The sequence below is a fragment of the Penicillium coprophilum genome (assembly GCF_028826855.1).
Source record: "Penicillium coprophilum strain IBT 35676 chromosome Unknown utg000004l_segment0_segment0, whole genome shotgun sequence".
In the NCBI taxonomy this organism is placed as follows: Eukaryota; Fungi; Ascomycota; class Eurotiomycetes; order Eurotiales; family Aspergillaceae; genus Penicillium; species Penicillium coprophilum.
Genome location: NW_026622723.1, coordinates 6839862 through 6863385, shown reverse-complemented (window position 1 = coordinate 6863385; position 23524 = coordinate 6839862). Strand labels below are relative to the sequence as shown.

The 23524-nt window shown below is 48.1% G+C and overlaps 9 protein-coding genes across 9 annotated transcripts; 6 read left to right on the top strand and 3 right to left on the bottom strand.

Moving 5' to 3' along the window:
• Window positions 1–397: 397 nt before the first annotated feature.
• On the top strand, window positions 398–1811 carry N7500_007010 (phosphatidylinositol-3,5-bisphosphate binding protein HSV2; the record flags this gene model as incomplete). The annotated part of the gene is made up of 5 exons (XM_056678154.1): window positions 398–506; window positions 599–637; window positions 715–812; window positions 869–1225; window positions 1281–1811. 5 exons carry the CDS (start codon window positions 398–400, stop codon window positions 1809–1811), a joined length of 1134 nt encoding a protein of 377 aa, XP_056533154.1.
• A 251-nt stretch (window positions 1812–2062) lies between these two features.
• On the bottom strand, window positions 2063–2966 carry N7500_007009 (IST3 family RNA-binding protein; the record flags this gene model as incomplete). The annotated part of the gene is made up of 2 exons (XM_056678153.1): window positions 2063–2843; window positions 2911–2966. 2 exons carry the CDS (start codon window positions 2964–2966, stop codon window positions 2063–2065), a joined length of 837 nt encoding a protein of 278 aa, XP_056533153.1.
• A 379-nt stretch (window positions 2967–3345) lies between these two features.
• On the top strand, window positions 3346–5255 carry N7500_007008 (dynein family protein; the record flags this gene model as incomplete). The annotated part of the gene is made up of 6 exons (XM_056678152.1): window positions 3346–3493; window positions 3590–3760; window positions 3820–4202; window positions 4272–4365; window positions 4425–5035; window positions 5103–5255. The coding sequence occupies 6 exons, from the start codon at window positions 3346–3348 to the stop codon at window positions 5253–5255; spliced, it is 1560 nt and encodes a 519-aa protein (XP_056533152.1).
• A 687-nt stretch (window positions 5256–5942) lies between these two features.
• N7500_007007 (spermidine synthase) lies at window positions 5943–7699 on the bottom strand (the record flags this gene model as incomplete). The annotated part of the gene is made up of 3 exons (XM_056678151.1): window positions 5943–6344; window positions 6404–6710; window positions 6762–7699. 3 exons carry the CDS (start codon window positions 7697–7699, stop codon window positions 5943–5945), a joined length of 1647 nt encoding a protein of 548 aa, XP_056533151.1.
• A 310-nt stretch (window positions 7700–8009) lies between these two features.
• On the top strand, window positions 8010–8750 carry N7500_007006 (uncharacterized protein; the record flags this gene model as incomplete). The annotated part of the gene is made up of 2 exons (XM_056678150.1): window positions 8010–8148; window positions 8296–8750. The coding sequence occupies 2 exons, from the start codon at window positions 8010–8012 to the stop codon at window positions 8748–8750; spliced, it is 594 nt and encodes a 197-aa protein (XP_056533150.1).
• A 678-nt stretch (window positions 8751–9428) lies between these two features.
• Window positions 9429–13411, bottom strand: N7500_007005 (uncharacterized protein; the record flags this gene model as incomplete). The annotated part of the gene is made up of 7 exons (XM_056678149.1): window positions 9429–9550; window positions 9687–9966; window positions 10028–11074; window positions 11128–11163; window positions 11226–11373; window positions 11431–11501; window positions 12107–13411. 7 exons carry the CDS (start codon window positions 13409–13411, stop codon window positions 9429–9431), a joined length of 3009 nt encoding a protein of 1002 aa, XP_056533149.1.
• A 573-nt stretch (window positions 13412–13984) lies between these two features.
• Window positions 13985–16703, top strand: N7500_007004 (ubiquitin-associated-like domain-containing protein; the record flags this gene model as incomplete). Its single annotated transcript, XM_056678148.1, has 6 exons — window positions 13985–14071; window positions 14125–14281; window positions 14338–14475; window positions 14540–15769; window positions 15827–16287; window positions 16344–16703. 6 exons carry the CDS (start codon window positions 13985–13987, stop codon window positions 16701–16703), a joined length of 2433 nt encoding a protein of 810 aa, XP_056533148.1.
• Window positions 16704–17029: 326 nt separating this feature from the next.
• Window positions 17030–17848, top strand: N7500_007003 (putative nuclear distribution protein RO10; the record flags this gene model as incomplete). Its single annotated transcript, XM_056678147.1, has 2 exons — window positions 17030–17261; window positions 17442–17848. 2 exons carry the CDS (start codon window positions 17030–17032, stop codon window positions 17846–17848), a joined length of 639 nt encoding a protein of 212 aa, XP_056533147.1.
• Window positions 17849–20695: 2847 nt separating this feature from the next.
• sho1 (osmosensor SHO1) lies at window positions 20696–21680 on the top strand (the record flags this gene model as incomplete). The annotated part of the gene is made up of 3 exons (XM_056678146.1): window positions 20696–20764; window positions 20816–20971; window positions 21030–21680. 3 exons carry the CDS (start codon window positions 20696–20698, stop codon window positions 21678–21680), a joined length of 876 nt encoding a protein of 291 aa, XP_056533146.1.
• Between the last annotated feature and the right edge of the window lie 1844 nt (window positions 21681–23524).

Sequence of the window (23524 nt, the reverse complement as noted above, 5' to 3'; positions counted from 1 at the left end):
AGGTCTTGATCAGTCACAATAAGTGGATGCAGAAAAAAACAAAACACCATTGAGTAAGTTGTCAATTATCACACTCAGTATTTCCCCTATTTCCCTAATATTGCCTCTATACCCAGCTGGCATCAACAACTCAGGGGTTGATCAAAGTGGGTCGCTGCTGGCAACCGTATGATTATATAATCTACGGCCTGAGGTGTCAATGTGGATCTTGCCCGCATTGCTCTTATCGATTAAGCTCGGGGAAGACATCCAGTGAAGGCATTTGGAAGCATTTGAACCTGAAACGATCGTGAAGACCAAATATTTATTAGGGCTGGAGGGCTTGAATAGACAGAGTCTATCCACATTGATCTACTTCGCCAAATTCTATTCAACTATGCTTCGTTGACATAAAGCAATGAATACCCGTCAATCTATCGATGAGTCCATCGGACCATATTCACTCTCGGCAACATTTAATCATGATAACAGTTGCTTCTCAGTGGGCTTGGATACGGGATTTTGTGGTAAGAAAGCCTTGAATCAGCTGTCAGCAGGACCTTGGAAGCTAGCTTATATCATGAACTATGGAGCCCTGGCTGATAAAACGACTGAACAGTATATAATGCCAACCCTTGCGAGCTCAAGGTCCTGAGAGGTAAAGAATTAATTCTCAAAGTCAAGAATGATCCAAATATAAAAGAATCTAACCTAACTGTCTTATCTGCACTTCAGATTTCAACGCAGGCATCGGGATAGCGGAAATGCTTGGCCAGTCAAACTACTTAGCTATTGTTGGTGGTGGAAAAAACCCGAAGTTTCCACAGAACAAGGTAAGCAATCATTCCCATAACAATCCAGGGGCATCTGAGCTCACGGACACCTTTAGTTGGTTATATGGGACGATGCTAAACAAAAAGCGGCCATCACGCTTGAGTTCCGTACTTCCGTCCTCGGTGTCCGTCTCTCCAAATCAAAGATTGTCGCCGTTCTATTGAACAGCGTCCATGTATTTGCATTTTCCAACCCCCCGCAGAAGTTATCAGTCTTCGAGACCTCCGACAACCCTTTGGGACTGGCCTGTCTGGATCAAAAGGTGCTGGCATTCCCTGGTCGGTCTCCAGGCCAGGTCCAAATGATAGAGCTGGAGACCGGCAATATCAGTATCATACCCGCACATAGCACACCGTTGCGTGCTATGGCCCTGAGTCCAAATGGGAAATTGCTCGCAACTGCGAGTGAGTCCGTGAGTTTTCTTACGTTGTGATCATCTATTAGTGGATTGTTGACATCTGTACAAGGGGACTTTGGTTCGTATATTCGCTACAGGGAATTGTACAAAGCTGGCCGAACTGCGACGTGGCGTTGACCATGCTGTGGTATTCTCAATTTCCTTTTCGCCGTCCAATACTTTGTTGGCAGTAACGTCTGACAAATCGACTCTCCACATCTTTGACATCCCCCATCAGCAACCCGCCGCTCGTCGCAGTCAGTCACCATCATCGGCATCCGAGGAAACACCTCCTAGTCACAAATGGGGAATCCTTGGCAAGATTCCCCTGCTTCCTCGTGTCTTCTCAGACGTTTATTCATTTGCCAACGCCCATTTTGAGATTGGTGAGCAAGCCAACTTGAGCTCGCCGCATGTGCCACCAATCGGGCCCTCATTTGGCCGGCCTCATAAAGGCCTCATAGGCTGGTGCGATGACCAGACTCTATTGGTAATCGGGTCTGGAAAAGAAGGACGTTGGGAGAAATTTGTGATTCGAGATGGCGGGGAAGGAAAGAGATATTGTCTCCGGGATGGCTGGAAGAGATATCTTGGGAGTTGATAGAAGACAATTCCTAGGCTTTCACAACAAGGGTGGTAGTATATCGCACACCAAGTAACGAACACCTTGTCCGCAGCACGCAGCTCGCAGCTCATTGGCAGTATCAAGCTCGAATATTGTATCGCTTTCTGGACTGGGAGACACTCTTTGGCCAGAGTGACCCAAGTTGCAAGAGGAGAATCATGGCAAGAAAGAAAATCGTCTAGCCCCGTAGTTAACTTTGGAAGACTTTATGATATTTCGTATATCCCTCAATGGCGGCGATCATGTCTATCCCGATCACTTCGGTGTCTTCGGGACTCGGGCGAGCGCGATTTCCTTGGCGACCGGTCCCTTCTGGATCTTTCTGCTCTTTCCGATGACCTGTAGCGAGATCGCCTTTCCCTATCTGGAGAACGATCATCTCGATGTCTTCGCTCGCGAGGAGAGCGGGAACGGTGTCGGCGGTGGTGCCGGCTTGACCGTTCTCTGCTGTCGTCCCGTCGCCTCGACGACTTCTTAGTGCTATTCCACAACCGGATCGCAGTGGCAACCTCTTCTTTCTTCTCCTCGATAAGGAATTCCTTCATCGGATCTTCCTCGTCGTGGTTCCGAATCAATTCTTCTAGCTCTTTCTCCTCCTTCAGTATCGGCCGTCGGTCTTCAATTTCAGTTCCCTTTCTCCGGTCGTGTTCCTTGCCTTTGCTCTCGGTGATAACCGGATCTCCCATCAATTTGGCAACATTGTCCTGGTCCTCCTCATCATCCTTCCGCTTGTAGCGCGCATGATCCACCCGAAGCAGACGGCCCATAACAGTTGCACCACCGAGGTTATCCACGGCAAGATCTGTGCTGCGCTGGTCCTCGTATTTCAGAAAGGCAAATCCCTTGCTCTTACCTGTTTCCTTGTCGCGGACTAGATTGACATGCACCGGTTCTCCATATTGTGAGAAGATTGCGACAATGTCACCTTCGGATAAGTCAAATGGGAGTCCTCCAATGTAGATATAGGCTGTGTCGCGGTAGTCTGCATGCCATGACGCCTCTGGGGGTCTGTAGGAAGGTAAGACTGTCAGCGGGGGAAAGAGCTTTACGGGAGCTCCAGCAGAGTTCAACATACATCGCATGCTCAAGCTCGCGCTTATTGAGTGCCTGAACCTGGCGAATAGAATTCATGGGGACAATGTGGGAGAGATGAAGTTCACAAAGTGCAGGAGTTGGAGAGAAAGAAATGTGGAGACCCGCGGAACCGTAATAATCAATTGTTTACGCACCTTTACCCAACTAGCCCCCTGCTCGACGACGTGCCAGAATCAAACAGACCTCCCTCTTTTTTTGAGAATTGCGATCGAGCTTTTCGCGAAGTAGAGGTGTTTCACGTGGACCTACACTTTATACCAGATCGCCCTCGGGATTCCCCTGACCCGCGCTGCTTCAACTTTCTCCCTCCCCTCCACTCAACATTTCCACACGCACAATATTGAACGCTGTACTTCGCAAGAGATAAACATTTGGAAGGGTGAATGCCCTTTGAGGCATGGTGGGACTAGAGACGATGTCTTCCAGTCCGAACCCCGGTTCGAAGACCGGAACAAACAGTCGGCCAACTAGCAAAGATGGCTCCAAGAAAAACATTTGGTCCTCCCTATTAGATACTGTTGCCAACGGGAAGCGCTTGCCTGAAAAGAACTTGCTAGTGCTAGGTTAGTACTGATCTCCTCTGGGCATTCCAGTATTGCCCATCCTTATTTCTGGTGCTGTCTCGCACTTCCTGGACAACGTTGCTAATAGCTTGGTAGGTGGCACGCCGGACAGCCAAAGGGAATTCCTAGATACTTTTTCCGCGGATACGTCTGCAGATCCTAGCTTAGCAAACGACAAGCGGAAAGGTAAAGGGAAAACACCACCAATCGCCAATCAGTTTGCGCTTGGATACACATATCGAGACGTCCTCGATGCCGATAAAGAAGGTACATGGAACATGCACCCTTTCACCAGCTTTAGATATGCTAATTCTCTTCTCGCGCAGATACTCTGGCCCGCGTCTCGGCCTACCTCCTGTCCGAGCCTTCTCCGTCATTTGCACCTCTCCTTAAACCACTCCTGACCCCCAAGTCTGTCCCGGAAACGCTGGTTGTCATCCTGATGGATTGGTCAGACCCATGGACATGGGTTCGAAGACTGAGGGAATGGACTCGTCTTCTACGATCTGTTCTCGTTTCGCTTGACGATGAAACTAAATTTGTTATGGAAGAGACCATGACGGAGTGGCGCGATCGCAAAAGGGGAATTGATCCCAGCTCTGCAGCTGCAGGCGGCATATCAAACTCAAGCGGTCCAGTCACGATACCTCTAGGACCCGGCGAATGGGACGAGGGCCTCGGAATCCCAATGTGTGTTGTCTGCCAGGGAGTACGTAAACTCTCATCCCGAAATCATTTGTCGATAACCCTTGACTGACTTGCCTACTCCATATTTCAGGCGGATAAGATCGAAAAATTGGAGAAAGATCACGGATGGCATGAAGAACAGTTCGATTTCGTGCTCCAGTTCCTCAGAACGATTCTCCTGAAGCGTAAGGACTTTACTACCCAGTGTTTGGTCATTTTAGGCACTTTTCTGACCCCCAGACAGACGGCGCATCGCTCATCTATACTACCCCATTCCTTGCAAACTCTCTTCAGGGCTTAATTCATTCTTCTCTGGGCATACACTCTCTTTTGAAAAGGGAATCATTAAAACATAATGTGATCGACCGGGACAAGATCCTGGTGCCAGCCAACTGGGATTCATGGGGTAAGATCCGAATTATTCGGGAAGGATTTGACATGGAGGGAGTATCGACAGCGTGGTCAATTGAGATCCAGGACCCTCCCGAGCCGATCTATCAACCAACAGATGACAAGCAGCCGAGCGACAACGGCCTAGCAGAAGAAGGTACAAGCGCGGTTACCATGTTTGAACAGACAATCAATGATCCCAAACGAGGCATAGCCAACCCGCACGGCAATACGACCAAGATCGAAATCGAGACCACTGATCTCCAAGAGTTCTTCGCAGCCCAAGTGGAGAAACTGGAAGATCTCAAAGCCAAGGATGAAAAGGAGAATTCAAACCAGCCAGCCCCCCAACTGGAGATGTCTCCCATGGCCGACGAAGGCAAAGTCAATGATCACATCGGCCCTGTACAGTTTAACATGGGCGGAATCCAAGTGGATGCCGATGATATGTTGAAAAAGCTTCGGGTAAGCACCCGACCCGCGCGACGTCATCACCCTCCCCAACCCAGGATATAGCTAAAAATTACCCCAGGACCGTGAGGCTAGCCGAAGCCTAAAGAAAGAGAGCCCGTATCCAGGCACCGGCGGCAATGATGAGAAAGCACACAACCAAGCCCTGGCAAATTTCTTCGCTGGTCTCGTCAAGAAACCTGGCTCCAGTCCCCGTGGCAGCCCCTCGGCTTGATTCATTCTCTTCTCACTGTATTTTAGTTCTTTGTGCGTACATAATACAGAGGCCGGAACTCTCGCTCCTAGCGATGAGCTGGGCAATCTGATATGGAGATGAAAGAGCTCTTGGAAGACCTTCGGCTGTGGAGGGGGAGCAGTTGCTCTGTTACTCTAGCCGTGGTGGTAGTTCCCATGAGCTTTCGGCAGGTGTTAGATAATGATACCAATATGAAGTCTGTGATTTGTTATTCTTCATGTCTTTCCTAAAACATGAAGGACAAAACAAGTGGGTTTGCTCTCTGTAGAAACGACCATCAAGCACAGCCCCAAAATGTTTGAATCAAGTGTTATACATAGAGAAAAAACGTCCGTTCAGTTGATACCTTTTACCGCGTTGCTATTGTTGTAAAGTCTTTATGGTCATTCTTCGTAGAAAAAGAAAGTTCCTAAAAGATAGGTATACACATCAAGTCGCTATCTTCCATATAACGACCCTTTCAAACATCTTCAGCCACATAAATCAATTAATTGAAGTTCTAGGTCGTGAATGACAAAGGCGCATACATGGCCGGCAATTCTTGTTCTTAATAGAACGCAAATTATTTTTTGTAGTCTATGTGCTATTATTTGATAACGTACAATCCTCGAAGAGAGCAAGAGTAATCTTCGATTCCCGAAGTTTACCCAAGTCCCTTTTCGACACTCACCAGTTCTCCCACACAGCATCAGGCAAGACCTTCCGCATGATAGACCAGTGCTTGAGCGCACTGCGGTCCTGGTACTTGTGCAATCTTCCGACCTCCTTCGCCCACAAAAGAGATCTGCCACCCCTAGGCCAATGGGCAAAGATTGCAGGGTCAATTTCGTGCTCTGGAACAAGATAGCTTTCACGGGCCTTGCTGCGCAAGAAGTCGGCTGGGACGGGGTCACGGAACTGAATCGGGGTGTTGGAGCTCTTCTTGCAGAACAGAACCATGTTGGTAAAGTCGGTATCTTCGTCATCGCCGCCGGGTGCTTCGCGGAAGATGCGGCAAGATGGGAAGACGGCCATGATGGTGCGGACAACCAGACCGGTGGGGTAGAGGGTCAAGTCACCGGCGTAGTTCTAGGTTTCGTTTGTTAATGGGTAACCAAATTGGGAGCTTATTGCTTGATGATACTCACAATGGCAATGGCACCATCTTCCTTGAGGAGGGAGTAAAGACCTGACAGGAACTCGTGCGTGAAAAGTTCGGCTGGCTCGGCGCCTCCGGTGAATACATCATGGACGATGTAGTCATACTGGGGTGTATTCGGGGCGGACTCTGCCTTCTTGACGAATTTTACAGCGTCTTCGATGACGGGGGTGTGATTTGGCGGAAGGTCAAAGTACTGAGTGGCGAACCTGTGCACCACAGGGTCAATTTCGACGATGGTGGTTTCAATACCATGTTTGATGAGTGCAGAGGGGGTTGTGCCAATTCCAAGACCACTATTTCCTGTCAGTAAACTGGGCTTTTAAGGCATTTTTCGTAACTCTTACATGACCAGCGCCTTGCTGTCTGCGTCAACGCGAGGAACGCCACTATCCGGCTCAACCAAACGGACAGCCTCGAGCATAGCGAAGACTGCGTAGATAGGATCTGCCACCTCAGGTCGGTAGCCTGGTGCTTGCACGGTCCACTGTCCACCGAGCAGACTGTGATCACAACGCATAACTCGGAATCCGTCATTATGGTTTTCCAAAACAGAAATGTATCCCGTGTAAGCTTCCTGTCGCGCCAGGAGGGAATATCCTTCGTGCTCAATTGCAGAATTGACACCACTCATTCCAGCGAAATGGACATTGGAGGTCACAGAGAAAATTATAGAGGGAATGGCCAGAACTAGCCATTTCGACGGGATGAGCGCAGCGTAAGCGGCCGCGAGGAGCATTTGCATGCCGACCCTGGTAAAAATAACCGAGGACCCAATAATTGAGGAAAGAACAAATTTGGCAATGTGTTCACCAGCCGAGTAGAAGACATATGTACCTATCAAGGGGACATGCTCAGCAATCACATCGCCCTGGGCCTCGAGTCTCAAGGCAGCCTGGACCTGTTTTCCGGCATATGCGACTGTCAGCAATACTAGAGGATAGTAACCACAGAGCTCCGTGACTACTGGGCCGGTGGGGTTACCAATCTTCGAGCTTTGCTGCTTGATCAAGTACTGGAGGGTCGGAACCCAGAATGCCAGCACGGGGAGCATGAAACCACCAAGACGGCCCAGGCGTTTGAGGATCTTATCTTTCAGTAGCCATCCGACTCCGCCGGAGATGGCCACTCCAAAACTATGGAAGATATGCGCGGGGAAGGATCCATATGTCGGAGACAAAACCAGCTTGGAAAGGGGCGAGTAGAAGGCAAGCAGGATCAGCAGGATCACACCGGTACTGAACCGCCGGATATCAACCCGCCGCAAGAAGTCCTCGGCAGACATGATTTCCAGGTGCAGTTCTGGATATAAGTGGAGGAGAAATCAACCAAGATAGCGCATCTGCGAGCTTATTAGCACTAGCGGCCTGAAACTGTGTCCTTTTCTTCTTTTTGCAATATGAATCCAATGAAGAATAAAAGATATATCGAGTTAGATCCTTGACTTACACGTTCAAAACAGACACATATCAAGCAAAGTGTTCAACGAGAAAAAAAAGTTATCATTGCGGAGATGAAGGCACTTTTGCCGCCGAGCTCCGCGTTTCCCAACTTCCTTCTCCCTCTCCACCTCCACACTCTGAAACACACCAAAGATGCCCCATTTTCCCAAGGATTCCGGGTTCATGGCCCAAGATGTATCCAGCACAAAGAAAGCTGTCACAGTCAAAAACCGTCGCAAGCGGTATCTGGACTTACATCCAGAATACTTTTCGGCGGGGCTTGAGTTAGCCGGTCCGCCTGCTCTTTTCTCTCCCACCGCCAGTTGATTATTTTACGCATGTCTGGCCTGGCTTATTGCCGGTGCCAGTTGGCTCTGCACACAGAAGAAAAAGAAAGAAAAAAAACGTACAATGCTAATCCTGTTCGACTTCTCCGCAGACCCATTACTATACGATCGCCTCATCCGCCGATTCCAGACAGCCCAAGAAAGGGAAGCCGAGGGACGAGCAAAGGGGTTCTCGGGTGTCCTAGAGACTGATCTCATGCGCTCTGAAGCCAAGATGGAGGCGATCTCACACCCGGATCCCAACGCCATGATGAGCTACACTCGCGGCCCAGATGGGGAGATCCTCGCCGAGGACCGTGATGAAATACCCCCAAATAAGGAGGAAGGCGAGCGGCTCTGGCGGTGGGAGATGGGACTGCGTTTCATGCAGGGCCATGACTCTGATTTCGATTACAATACCGTTGATAAGAATGAGGATTACGATGATCACTCGGATACGCAAGACCAGTATTTCGAGGATGAGGAGCCTGAATGGGTGGTTGACGATACTCGGGGGGATGACGCTCGCCCAAATCTACAGGGTGAAACAGGTATTCAGGATTTTTAGATTTAAGAGGGATTGGTCGCACATGTTCCTGAAACATGAAATACAGCGAAGTTCGCTCGCCGGCTACACGTGATGCTATAACTTATAAGCCACTGCTCCCAGTGGTCTATCTGAGTCACTCGGCTATATCTGGAAGAGCACGCCCTCGAAAAGACGCAAAGGGGAAACTTGACACTGCTCTCAATTTTTCCCACTCGATCGACAGCTCCGTGTTCGATGTTAGGATGTGGATGCGCTGGTTCGATCTATAAGCCTCCGTAATGGCCGCTGGTTGCGATGAGTTGCTGTCCTGTGAGACAGCAGGCAATCAAACCTACAGCATCTTTGAAACTTCTAGTTGCCATGAGGACGTTTCTGGGTTATTGCTATTCAGCCACTGTCTCTAACACATGAGACTTGTCTATTGTGCATTCTGACTATCGAGGCTTCGCTCCAAAGTGAACAGTCTTCTCGAATCTTCACCTGGCTTCCTTTGTATGATACATTTGTGACAATCCTCAAGACAACAAGAATGGGTGTATCTACTCAGGCTTGTAATTTAGCCTTCCGATAATCATATGACAATTCTAGCTAACAAGCAACAACGCCTGAAGGATCAACATGTACAGCAATACCAGGCGCTTATCCACTTATAATCTGTGAAGCTCAGGCCTTGGCTTTATATGCTATGCTCGCTATTTATGCATCGCTTTTGGCCAAGAGTGCAACAGCCTTCTCCCTGAGCTTGAACTTCTGAATCTTTCCACTTGCTGTCTTGGGGAAAGGCTCAGCGGGGCCCAAAAAGAAGACATACTTCGGAACTATAAGGAAACAAATCATCAGCTTAGACCATGATACAAATGTTAGGATGGTCGAAGCCCGGCTGAGAACGATGGGAGACGATGCAGCCCTGGATTGAGGAGTGAATGGTCCCGAGGGGGTGCGGTTATGACTTACCAAGATGATTGCTAAGCTTTTCACGCACCCATTGCTGAATATCTTCAGCAGTGACTGTCTTCGAGGCATGGTCCCGCGCAATAACAAAAGCAGCCACTGCCTCGCCATATCTCACGTCGGGAACGCCGACGACAGACACATCTGCGACTTCATCATGCGCTAGCAAACAATTTTCGATCTCTACGGGGTGTATATTCTCGCCACCGCGGATGATTAGATCTTTGATCCGTCCAGTGATACTAATATACCCATCTGGTGACATAGAAGCTTCATCTCCAGTCTAAACCCAGGGGTCAGAAAAATGGGTTTACCTCAAATAAAGAATGGAAGATCGGACTCACATGCATCCACACCTTGCCAGACTCGTCTGCAATCATCGCCTCCGCGGTCTTTTCTGGAGCACCCCAGTATTTCTTCATCAGCAGGTACCCGCTCACTGCCAACTCACCCCGTTTCTCTATAGGCAGGATCTCTTTCTTGTTCAGCGGGTCCACAATCTTTGCCTCAACATGTGGCATGAGTTTCCCGACTGAGTAGATCCGCTTATCAATGGGATCATCTGTCGTTGTCATAGCTGAGACCGGGCTTGTTTCAGTCATTCCATAACAGATTGTCAATTCGGTCAGGTTCAGCACCTTATGCAGTTTCTTCATTATTTCGGAAGGAATACTGCTTCCAGAGGCGATGCCCGTGCGAAGATGCTGGAATCCCTCGCTGGATATCTCTTTCATCTCGATCATGCTCAGCTCCTCGAGGAACATTGTCGGTACACCATGCAGTGCGGTACATCTCTCTTCTTGGATGGCCTCTAGTGTGGCACGAGCATTGAAGGACTCGCTGGGGAAGACGATGGCTGAACCGTGAGTTGCTGTTGCCATATAACCTAATATACAGCCGAAGCAATGAAATAGCGGCGGCGGGCAACAGACAATATCGTTTGGCGTGAGACGCATGCGATCACCGATCTGAGTGCCGTTATTCAGAATAGAGTGATGGGTAAGGCATGCTGCCTTGGGCATTGACGTAGTCCCTGATGTGAATTGGATATTCACAATATCATGCGGCGAGAGATTTTGAGGAGGGAGTGGGCGGCCATCTGCAGTAAGCTGGGACATAATGGATGCATATGGCGTCAAGCTTTTATATGGTGATATATCCACGCGACCTTCAGAGTTATCGACCATAATGATATTTCTTAAAGAAGGGATCAACGCAGATTCCAAGTTTGACTTGTGGAGATCTTGAACAAGGTCCTCGAGCAAGGGAACATTGCTCCGTGGCTTTTTTCGGGGTAGTTTGGACTCTGTGCTAATCAGAAGATGACTGGCTTCCAGGTGACCCAATGCCGCAATCACTTGTGCAGTATTGAATGACGGATTGAGCGGGACCTGTCAGATTATCAGCCACAATGTCATATGTCACAACTAGCGGGCTAACCTACCAGAATGGCACCCAGTTTGAATAATGCGTATGTTGCCTACTCAAAGATATCAGCCTTCTTGACTTCTGATTGGATCTTTTCATCAAGAACCAACGTACCACTGCGTATTCCATCGAGTTCCCGAGCATGACTCCGACCCGCTCCCCCTTCTTCACACCGACCGATACCAGGCCCCGAGCAAGAGCATTACTTCTTGCATCCAAGGAGGAATAGGTTGCTCGATCATTCTGATGTTTTGAGATAACACTAAGGATGGTCAGTATCCCGTGTCTCAATTGCCTAATCTTGCTTCATGAGTCTCACGCTGTTCTATCTCCGCATTCCGCGACAATCTTGGCGAAATGGTCACCAATTGTGGACTCAATCAAGGGCGGCTACACATTGAAAGCAATTCAGTCAGAGAAACATTGGCTCACACCGTGTTATCAATTGTTGCTTAGACGGAGAATACTCACACCTGAGGGCCCCCGCGCATAGCTCTCTGTCAGTAATCCTCTCCTCACCAAGGATGCATGTTGAAGAGCCGTCTTTCTGAAGCCAGTCCGGCAGAATGTACGTGACCCAGTGCGCGCCAAAATTCCGCTGTAGCTCATGATTGTAGTCCAATGCTAGCTTGAGGTCTTATAAATATGTTTGGAAATGACTGTATCGGCCAAATATGGCACTATAATAGTAAGAGTATCTTTGAAGAGAGTAAGAAAGGGGGAAGACATCAGACAAGAAGACAAGCGGAAAGTATAGCTTTCCCCGCACAGTCAAAGTGCGGGGATTCCCGAGGCACTACTTTTCCCTTTTATAGCCGTATAAGACTGACTATATATAGATATTATTTAATATAAGATGTAGGATGTAAGATGCTCGATTCAATATCTATCAGTTCTAAGCTAATCCATCATTCCTAGTCAGTCCCAGAACCATCGCAGTGCCCGCATCGGCACTCATAATTCTTATTTTGCCAGTAATTATCACCATAGCTCACAGTAAGCTCTTCAAAAGGTCGGATATCACGAATAGCTTCAATTGTGCACACAACTCGGTTTCCAATAGTGCGAGTGATGAATGCCGTCGAAGGTCGGCACGAGTGGCTAATATAACGAGTCCAGTTGCCAAACTCGTGGGGGCAGATTGTGCACAAAGTACGAGCTGTATCGGAAGTCGTGTGGGGCTCGTCATCGCATTGCGTCAGAGGATAGACATCTTCCACAGAATCAGGAAGAAGTTCACCCGCGAATATATCAAGAATATCACCGCGGTTGAATCTTGTCAGTACTCGAATACCAGTACCCGTCTCGGGGTATTCTCTCAGCTCAACCAGTTCTCCTGCTCGGGATGCCAGGCGACAATCACAAGAAGCAGGACTGCCACACATAGCGCAATTGCGTCCAACGTTAGCGGGGCTCCCATTAGGCATATGACGAAGCGTTGGGTCCTGCTTCTGACCGCGCCATTTCTTGGGATCATACATATTCTCGTCAATGTGTTTCTGTAACTTGCCTTTGTAGGTGGGCTCCTTGAGTCCGCCGTCGAGTGTGATGACGGTGTGGTGAGGGTGGTCGACTTTCCACTGCATGTATGTCTCAATTTCGGTTTTCATATCGGGCAGGCCTGGGATGAAATAACCCTGGTGGATCCAGATCATGTTACGCCACCTCAGGCTACGGCTGTGTGCGTAAAGTTCAATACTCAGGGCGTTTTCTTCGATCTTCTGAATCAGGAACCTCCAGGTTCTATCGTTGGCTTCTCGGATACCTCGTCGAAATGCTTCAGCATGGGCACAGATAGCAAACATCTTCCATCCGAGCCCAGTAACAAACTCTAAGAATCTACTGTTAGGTGTGACAGGTTGAAACTCACCATGTTCCGCCTTGAAGGATTCCACGCAGGCCATGTAGTTACCGATTTCCCGATGAACAAATCCTTCCGTGAAGGTACGCATGTTGGAGAGCATCTCCCGGCAATTATATAAATCCTCTCCCGCAAGTCTCTCAATGTTGCAGTAGGTGTTGATGTCATGGTACACGGCTACGATTATGTCAGTAGCCTCCTTGTTTGCTGTCTGATCCAGCGCTGCTTCAGAGCCCCAGGGTGGGAAAAGCTTGTTCACGTCGACTGTAGGATGAGCGATGGGCTTGTTGGTAGCCTTCTTGCTAGAAGTTTTCTTGCTGGTGGTCTTCTTGTTTGCAGTCTTCTTACTGGCAACCTTTCTGCTGGCAGCCTTTTTGTTGGTCTTGAGGATATTGGTCATTGTGGCCTTCTTGGTTGCGTTTTTGCGTGTCTGGACCATTGTGATAGCTATAAAATATAACACTTAATGAATTATTGAAAAGGTGTAAGCGAAATGCTGGATGCTGGATGATGTGTTTAGAATGTGTGATGAATGATTATTTGACGGGGAGAGAGGGAGTGTTTTATACTCGCGGAATCCGACTCTTGTATAAGCCAGGTGCTATTATGCACTTGCTTTGTTGACCATAAATAGTATTGTGGTGTAAGTACGGAGTACTTGGAGACTATTCAACCGAAGAAAGAGACAATGAGTTCTCGATATATATATATATATCTCTCTCTCTTCATTGTGAATTTGAATCGACATATTAGCCTTGGCTATAGTCTAATTCAAAAGTGAAAGAAATGCCTGAACAAATCCAACTGTAGATGTTTAAGGGTCAAAAAAGTAAAAATAATTCCAGGGCGGACAAAGTACCCAAAGAGAACGCAAATAGCGGAATGACGCTTGGCGTGTGGTGGGGAAGCTCCAACGCTTCTTTCTTCTCTTTTCCACCTTGCTTTGTTCATTTGTCTTTTGTATCCCTGCCATGCTTGTATATTGATTTCCAATTTCAGCGCAGAAATAGTCATGGCCTCCGAACCGACCGAGGAAGCTATCGCCAGCTTTGTCAGCTTCACAAGCACGACACGCGAACAAGCCATCGCCTTCTTGAAGGTAGGACACTGCCACTGAGCAAACGACATCTGAGCTAATATTATCGCGTATAGGGAAATAATCTCGACTCACAGAAAGCAATCAACGCTTACTTTGAAGATCCGACAGGGTCTCAGCTCAAGGCAAGTTTAGCGATGCGCACCAACCCGTGGCTATACTCTGACATATCAAAGCCGATAACTAGTTACTGGAATGACAATAGAGGCTCCTGTAAGATCGCCTTCCTTATGGGACCTCGATTTGGGAATTAACAAACCGCGCCTCAGCATGGGATTTTGCCCAACAAGACAATGCGCCACCAATGCCAGCGACAGCACCGCCCTCTCGTCCTCCTTCACGAACAGACATACGCGACCCGGAAAAAAACACTGGAAATCAAGATTCTGCCGCAATCGCTCCGAAAGGTATCACGATCTTGGCATATCAGAAACAAGAAGTAAACTAATCCGCGGTTGTACGACCATATAGAAGGCTCCGGACAAGGTCTCAGTCTGGCCGAACGCGAAGAAAAGGAATTACAGCAGGCAGTTGCTATGTCACTGAATTCGGACATAGGACAGCAGGAGACCGGGGTGACGTCAAATAAACAGCCGCAGTTCAACAGAGCAACCCGTGATCACTACGAAGAAGGCGCTTGGGCGATGACCCTATTCAACACATCCTCCGAAGAAGTCATGATCAGTCCGGACCCAGAAGATCGCAAAAGAGTAGAGGGCGAGCCTGCGTTCATCCGCCCTAATCCAGACGGCATTTATCTAGGAGGACTCTTGACAATTCTCCACAGTATTCCCCTCGCGCGGGAGGCATTGCTATTGCGGAACAAACCTCTGTTTGACTATGGCCATGAGCCGCAATGGTGGAACGGGCAGCCGATCAACCTGCCAAAGATCGTCACAGTGAATGATGGCAAGACTGGGGATAGCGACTGGGATGATATCATTCATGAGACCCAGCGGCTAATGGCTTTCATGGATACCACGAAACGAGCTTTTGGCAGCAGTGATAGCTTAGCAAAGCTCAAAAGCATGTCATCCCTCTCTGCAGACTCGGAGGAGAGTGTCACCAGGTTTTTGGAAGCATGGCATGGAGCAGCTATCCAGGCAGATCCTGAAAATCCACTGGCGACCATATTCACATCACATGCATACAGGAAAGAGCCTTTCGACGAGTTTGGAGAGCCCGATAGTAGGGAACTCTTCACTTTTGAGCCTCCTGTTGAGCAAGACCATGGACAAACGCTCTACGAGGTTTTAGATTCAGCTTTGTGGTCTGACAGGCCAGGGAAGGAGCTTGACGACGCATGGCTGGAACATTTAGCAGAGGTGCTAGTCATAAGACTCGATTCACGTCAAAAACCAAACCCGGTCGGTGTGGATATCCATTCTGTGTTCTATCCAGATCGATATCTTAGCAGCTGCCGAGATCTTGCTCGAGAGTTTCGAGCAAAACGACAGCAAATCCAGGGGGACGTCTTGAAACTCGAACGACTCATACATCGCTACACCAGTCCACGGGCACCCGTTGGCAGTTCGACTATCACGGAACTCCTTGAACAAGCTGCTCAAGCGGTGCCATTGGTTGCGTCGGAGCAAGTGCACGAGTCTGACCAGTCTAGCTCCGGGACCGCAGGTCTGGAAACGAAACAAGCCGCAGAGGAATTGAGAGCTATTGCCACGAAAATAGAAGCCAAGCTTAAAGGTAAAAAAAAAGCTATTACTACCATGCTCATATCGTTGACTAATATCTTGAGCACAGAATTGGAACTTAGAAAAGAGAGTGCTATGGAGTCTCTGCGTGAGATATCAAAGACACTTACCGAACCTCCCAAATCACCTTCGGAGCCCCCTGCCCACAAGTATACGCTACGAGGCGTATGCACTCAACCGCATGTGACTTACGTTTTATCAAATCCCACAACGACTGCCCCAGGACACTTAATGGATATGGATTCGGACACGGACAAAAGCAGCGACTACCAGTGGTGGCGTATCAGCTTCTCGGCGGAGGATGGAAAGACCCGACAAGCCGAGAAACGGAAAGCCCAAGGTAACACCACAGCCCCACAGAATGGCGATGCTGTGGGCTATACCGTTCGGAAAGTTCAGGAGATCGAAGTCCTCCGAGCTGCTTGTGAAGAATGGAGTTCGGTCTTGCTCATTTATGCGAGTGAGAATGCAGTGAATGCTCGAGTGGATCCTGCGCCATCTCAGCTTCAGGTAATATGGACAATCTTTCTCGGATTATTCTAGAGTTCCTGGCTAACTGAGAGTAGGGCTTTGTGGGCAGAGACAACGATGCCTTTGGGGGCGAATTCGAGAATACCCCTACCATAATCTTTAGTGACCAGGAAGATTCCTGGGCGGAGTCGAACAACGCGGAAACTCACCACAAAGAACAACAACCTGAAATGACTCAGACGGCCACACAGGTGAACGTCTTCGACTATGAGGTCTCCGGGTTTGACGATGAGCCAAAACCCAGCCAAGAGATGCAAGAGAAGGGTGGCGCGAGTCTCCTGGGTCGTCGTGCTACTGCAACCAATTTCACGGTGCCTACTGCCTCGCGGGTTGATCCAGAGTGGAATTTTGCAGATGATGAGGGCCCGATACATCATCTGGAGCACTCGAAGTAGCATTGCATTGAAACCTGCGGGGAAGTCTACGAATACTAATGATGAGTGAATGATGAATATGTAGAGCAATTTTAAGCGTATGCCATATGCCAGATGACTATACTGTAACCCCACGTCCTAAGTGTCGACCTGGTATGAAGAATCCCATATGATCGTAGACATAGGGTAGCAACCTCCCGTGGTCCATGCTCGATGTACACTTTTTGTACTGATAAGCTTGTCCCCACATTTTGCCATGTTTGCACTGGACCTCACCAAGCTTGCAGCACCCTTCTCGGTCAATTCCCCTCACAATCCTCCTGATTGACCGTTCATCTCCACATACCATGTCCCTCGAAAGCGACGCAGTGGCTGGAGCCACTATCGAACTCCTCGAGGCGCGTCTACGCCGCCTCACCTACCTCCTCACTGGTGCCACAGACTGGACCGGCGTCCCTACCACGCCTGAAAAGCCCACGTCCCTCGATGAGACAGTCTCTCGTCGACTCGTACGGCTAGAATCAGAATTAGAACGGCTTAGTCGGAGTGTCCCAGCCGTACGGGACGTTCTACAGCTCCGTATGTAACCAATGTTTATCTTATTTAGACGCGCATTACCACTCCGTCCCCGCTCATCTCCCAATCCCCCTGTCTGATGTCCGACTCCTGATGTCTAGATGATGGACTGCCGACTATTGGCGCAGATTCTTCCACCCCAAATCATCCCATGTGGTCCCATATTAACGCAAACCCAACTAGATGACCGCAACCCAGACCTCTTCCGAACAACGCCACCCCATGAAATCCCAGAGGGCCTCACAACCCAAACCCTAGCCTCAATAGTCCTCTCCTACGCCGCTGCATTCCCTGAAACCGCCTCACGCCTTACATCGCTAAACGACCTCCCCGTGCCTGACGCGCAGAGCTCCGCGGCACTAATTGAACTCCAGCCACAGCTAGATCGACTTGCTCAGCAACAGAGCGAGCAGGCAGCTGAGATTTCAGAGCTACGGGTGCGCACGGCGCGTGTCCTTCAGCGCTGGTATGATGTTGGGCTTGTTGGGAGCGGAGAATGCTGGGCTGAGTGGGAGGGAAGACTTGAGGATGTTGAGAGGGAGGTCAGGCGAAAAGAGGTCATTAGACAGGGGAGAGAGGAGGAGGCTTAAAAGGGAGGCCTTTTTACATGTGTATAGTTTGAGCGATCTTCTGGGAGCAGCTGGAGGGTGATGCCTCGCATTGATGTTGGGTTGTTGTTGCTGTTTTGTTTAATCTTGCTATGATACCTCTGATTTGGGCGTACGGCGCTTTTATCTTGAACACCGCGGATAGGATGTTGTCCAGTTTAGCATACGGTATGGGGGATTCAATCTATAACATTCATGTCCGTATTCAGGTTTGTATCCCTGATTATGAAAGAATATATATTTGGCTTGATCAAGCCGATAACTTGATACGTTCCAGGATGGCGTACCAAGGCCTTTCCCGGAGTTCTTATATAAATTTGGAGGAACCATCTCACCCCTGAAAATTGTTTATACAGTACACATTGCTCATTCCAAATGAAGCCAATTGGAATGCGCTAGTCTACCCCAGATTCTTCCCCGCAAACCATAATCGATGATGTGGAAAGCGATGTAGACTGCAGACTTCTCAGGAATAGTGATCAAGGATTGAGTTGCCATTGAATTATGATGGTGTTGTGCGGGTAATATGAACAGGTCACCGGCACTGGAGCATAATCATCCATATAGAATCCAAAATAGATCAAATCATCAATGTTCATATAGCCATAAATTGGCTAGAACATCATCCAATTGGGGCTGTGGCGCAACGGTAGCGCGTGCGACTCCAGTTCGCAAGGTTATCCGTTCAAATCGGGTCAGCCTCATTTCTTTTTGCTTTTGTGTGTTTCTAACATTTTTATAATCTGTATTGTGTTTTGCCCAGGAATTATTATTTATTGTATTTTCGGCTCATATAACTCTCATTGCCTTTTTTTTTTTTTTTTTTTTCACAGCCATGTTGCTCCTATTCCTTGCTATTATAACCGTCTTATTGGTCTATATCATGTCTACTGGAAGCCCGCTGATGGCTGATGCTATACGCACCTTATTAAAAATTCATTTCCAAACTTCAGATACCCTCCGTTGTCGTCCGTTCCATCTCATGGTTATATTGCAACGACCAAAGGGAACTCAAGGGATGACAATCCTATGTTATAATATCCCGAGGTCTCTAGGGGCTGCCTACTCTACCCCGTAGACTCCGTATATTTGACAAAAGACAGACAAAGTACCGGACGGTAGCGCGCGGCATCTATGCTCTTGTGTATCGTACGCTTGCTTGACCAACTATATGTTGTAGGTTTCTTATGGGACATTGTATATTTGTTTCTTGGCTAACATGATACAAGGGACATAATACAATAGCTAGGGCAGATTATCACCAAATTGGGGCTGTGGCGCAACGGTAGCGCGTGCGACTCCAGTTCGCAAGGTTATCCGTTCAAATCGGGTCAGCCTCAATTCGTTTTTTGATTTTGCCCCTCCATTACATTAGAGGGATTTTTGCTTTTCACATCGAGATTGCTTTGGTTTCATTCTTCAAAGCGATCTTATCTGATTTCCACAATATTCGAAACCCTATGGACTATAGAACAAGGCAAACAAAGGTCATCAGGTCATGCCCGAGGTATTTAAGCATGAAAGCCCTAAGTTGGTTAGAATATCGTCCCCTAAAGCTCCGCTACCCCCTCTTTACCATAGAATCTCGTATAAATTTAGGGCCATACATAGAGACTCATACGGCTAGCTATTTAAGCAGTTTCTTGGCTTATCATCGTGGCAAACTCGCTCAATATCACTCGCAGAAGGTTCCAAGCTACCAAGCCGTCGAACACAGTATTTGATAGATTTCCCCAAATGACTCCTTATACTTGTAGATCCCAATATGGCTTTTGCTACTACCTCACCTTGTATACATGTATCTACAAGAGCAAGACCATAGGTATGGCGCGTATCAGAGCATCGATCAGCATGTGCTACTCCACTAGGATCATGACCAGCTCGGTATGTACTTTTGTATTCGCACGTGCTAGATATCAGTCATATAAAACTCTTTCAACCAAAAAAACACCCAAACCAAGGCTCTAGTGATACGGGTAGAATATTTACGTCTAGCAAGAAGAAAAAGACAAAAAAGAAATGAGGCTGACCCGATTTGAACGGATAACCTTGCGAACTGGAGTCGCACGCGCTACCGTTGCGCCACAGCCCCAATTGGATGATTATTTGTGCACAAGTGTGCTTTACTAAGCTATTCTGCTTCTTTAGCAGCTAGTACCGAAGAGGCATCAAGTGGAAGTGACTAAGACCGGGTATTTATAGATTTCCACATCGAGCCCATCAATACAAAGTAATATATGCAGAGATCAATTATTCAAGGGGGGAAATACATCCAATAACCCTGGAAAGTGAAACGGTTATAATAATCCACATATTAATCGGAATGTGCCATTGGGGATTTCTTAAATTTCTCTAATCTCTCTAATTTCCCTAATTTCCAAGAATCGAGACCGTCGATTTCCAGGGGGCCCGGACTCCACAGCGCTGCCACCGTTCCCTCCTTTTCTATTATCGTTTCTCCCTCTCTTTCTTTCAACTTTCAATATCCACTCTTTTTGTAAACTTCTCTATTCCTTTTTCCCCAGCCTGGTGCTGTTTTTGCCTGTAAGGGGAATCTCTTTCTTTAACCCAACCTCTCCACCCCTCTCTCCACAGTCATTTAAGGTACTTTAATTCTATCTAACTTGTAGGCACTTTTCTTTATATCTGTCATTTCTCACAATTCATATTCGCACAATTTATTTTCCACGCTAACTAACCATAGTCGCTCCTTCCAGTCCACCTCGTTCAGGACTCCCTCAACCCTTATATACAAGCAAACCGCTCATCCACGTTCCCTCTTTTCCGACCTCATACTTCCCTTTACCTCCATTCTCCAGAGTCAACAGAATGGGCAAATTCCGGCCTAGCAATATCCTAGGCGATCCGTTCGCGCTCGCGACCATCTCGATCTCGCTTGTTCGTTCGACCTCCCCCTACGCGACTCGACATTGACTAACATGATTTTAGCTGGCATGGCTTATTGCTTTCATCGCATCTATCATTGCCGATGTGCAGAACAAATATCCCAACTACTCATGGTGGGCCATCTCATACATGTTTTGTGTCATTGTGGGCCTCATCACGACCTTTGGCACTGACACGGGCCACGTGTATGGCGTCGCGGTATGACGACTCTACAATACAGCAAGTCCCAACAAATCAATACTGACAATGGCCCCAGATCGTTGGTTACCTTGCCTGTGGCCTAGTTCTAACATCTACGAGCGCAAACAACCTGATCTACGGAAACCAAGGCTCCATGCAAGCCGCAGGCGCAGGCTTCATCCTACTCTCTATGGTCATCATCATCTGGATCTTTTACTTCGGCTCCACACCCCAGGCTACCCACCGTGGCTTCATCGATTCCTTCGCTCTGAACAAAGAACAGCCAACCGAACCTTCCTACCGCGGCAGCCGTCCTATGTCCAGCGCATTCGGCGCCCGCCCAGACACCATGGCCACCAGCAATACCCCGCAGATGTACACTTCGGCCCAACTAGGCGGGTTCGAGACCTCGTCCCCTGTCTCCGGATACCCTGGCGGCGCTCCCGGCGCCGAACGATCCTCTTCTGCGCCTCGCTTTGGCACCCCCAACCCCCAGAATCCGGGTAACGGCGATCAAGAAGTGGGCGAAGTGCCCCAGCCAACAGACTATCCATACCGGGCCAAGGCTATCTACTCATATGATGCCAACCCGGAAGACGCCAATGAAATCAGCTTCGCTAAACACGAGATCTTGGAAGTTTCCGATGTGAGCGGCCGATGGTGGCAAGCTCGGAAGCAAAATGGAGATACTGGCATTGCGCCCTCGAACTATCTGATCCTTTTGTGATCTTTGGTCCGTATGCATGATGCCTGTTTGTTCTTTTTTGTCCGAGTTTCTTGCCATTTGTTCTGTCGCAAAAACCTGTTTCCCTTTCCTTTGATACCCTTCGGATCCAACCTCGATGTGTGTGTATTTTTTTTTTTGGTTCCTCTAACGTGATGTCTTGATGGCTTCCTTGTTTTTCGTGCATTTCCTCTCTCTCTCTTCCTGGCACGTATTTTTGTGATTTGGGGTTCTTTGCTTTTACTCTAGCGGGTGGTTTATCCCGGGTCTTTCCTTTATGTTTCATGGTCGAGCTGCTATACTCCATTGTCATGTTGGAATTGGTTCTAGAGTTAAGGTCTGTTGATCTTGATAAACCACACCGTTCTACATGAAAGAAAAATAACCATGTGAGATGCATCTATAAAGACATGTTTTGACTAAGTGTGCAATTCACCCTCTACAAAGAAGAGAGTGTGCCCTTACGTACGTGTACATCTACGTAATTTGTTATCCACAGGGAGCCACAGGGAGCCACAGGGGGGCGCACCTAGATCTCCGTGGGCCTCTCAAGTTCTAGAACATCCCTTGTTTTTTGATCTCATCTAGTCTATGTAGGATATTCGGACCTATGTAGGTAAATCATTGAGCATCTGCTCTCGGATATCTCTCTATGTTTAACCATAAATCATCCATGGATGAGACCTGGATACGATCCATGGTTCGGATATGTAAATTCGAAGCCGGTAGCCACGTGTGAGCCAGACAATAAACACGATATAGAGTAGAGATACAGATATTGTATTGGTCACATAGCTATTTTCCGTCTATCGGTAAGTAACTTGTTAAATCATACGCCCAATTTAATGTTGTATTGTGCCAGTAACTTCCTGCTCCGTACCTCCAGAGCTGCTCCACTCTAGATCCACCAAGCCTATAGGATGCGAACCAGAGGCAAAATGCAAATGCAATGCAGAAACACGGATAACGCCGTATACCATAGCCCTAACCCCCGTATCCAGCACTCATTCCCCATCCATTAACCCATCCAGTCTTAGTCCATAATGTTCCCCCTTCAAGAATCAGCAGATCTTATAGGCCGGTTCTGGTACTTTCGAGCCCACACTCTGCAGTCCCTGGACCCCAAACGGGGAGACTTGAAGCTATCGGAGATTTATACCCAGCAAAAAACCTCTCTGCACGAAAACTCGGTATAAATATCCCGGGAAACCACACGCCTTTTCATTTTTCTCCTTCCCTGTCGATAAAACCCTCGCACTCACACCGGGTCCACAAAATAGGCGACATGTTCACACCTCTCTTCTTAGTCCAATGCAGTAACCGTGAAGATCCATCAACTAGACTAGCCAAGTCCTGCGTTGAGCGTCCAAACTTCACCGCTGCGTTGCGTTCAGCCAAGCTTTCTTTTTTCTTCCCCTGTCGTTTCTTGGTCTGCCATTGGCTCATCTTGCATCATACTTATCAACCTGCATCCTATATATCCACTTCCACAGATAGCGAGGCATTCGGACCGAAATCCCAACCTTGATACAAGACTACATTCTCTTGCATTTCTGAATGAGCTGTGACTGGCTCAACCGAAGAATAGGTACTCATGCGCTACTGTGTGCATACTGAGGATACTCGATCTTTTCGCTCATTCGATCCCAAACCCCCGATTCTGTTCCCGCTGTTTTACTGGTCAGTTCTTGTTTTTCTTATGGATTGGCTGCTCAGTATAAGTACTAGCTCATCTCGTCGCATATGGCTGTCGAATCCAATTGTTATAGTGAATATCTACTCTATACCCATATATTTTGTTTTTCTTGCATATCTTGCGTGGGCATTGCAATCTACGATATCCTTGC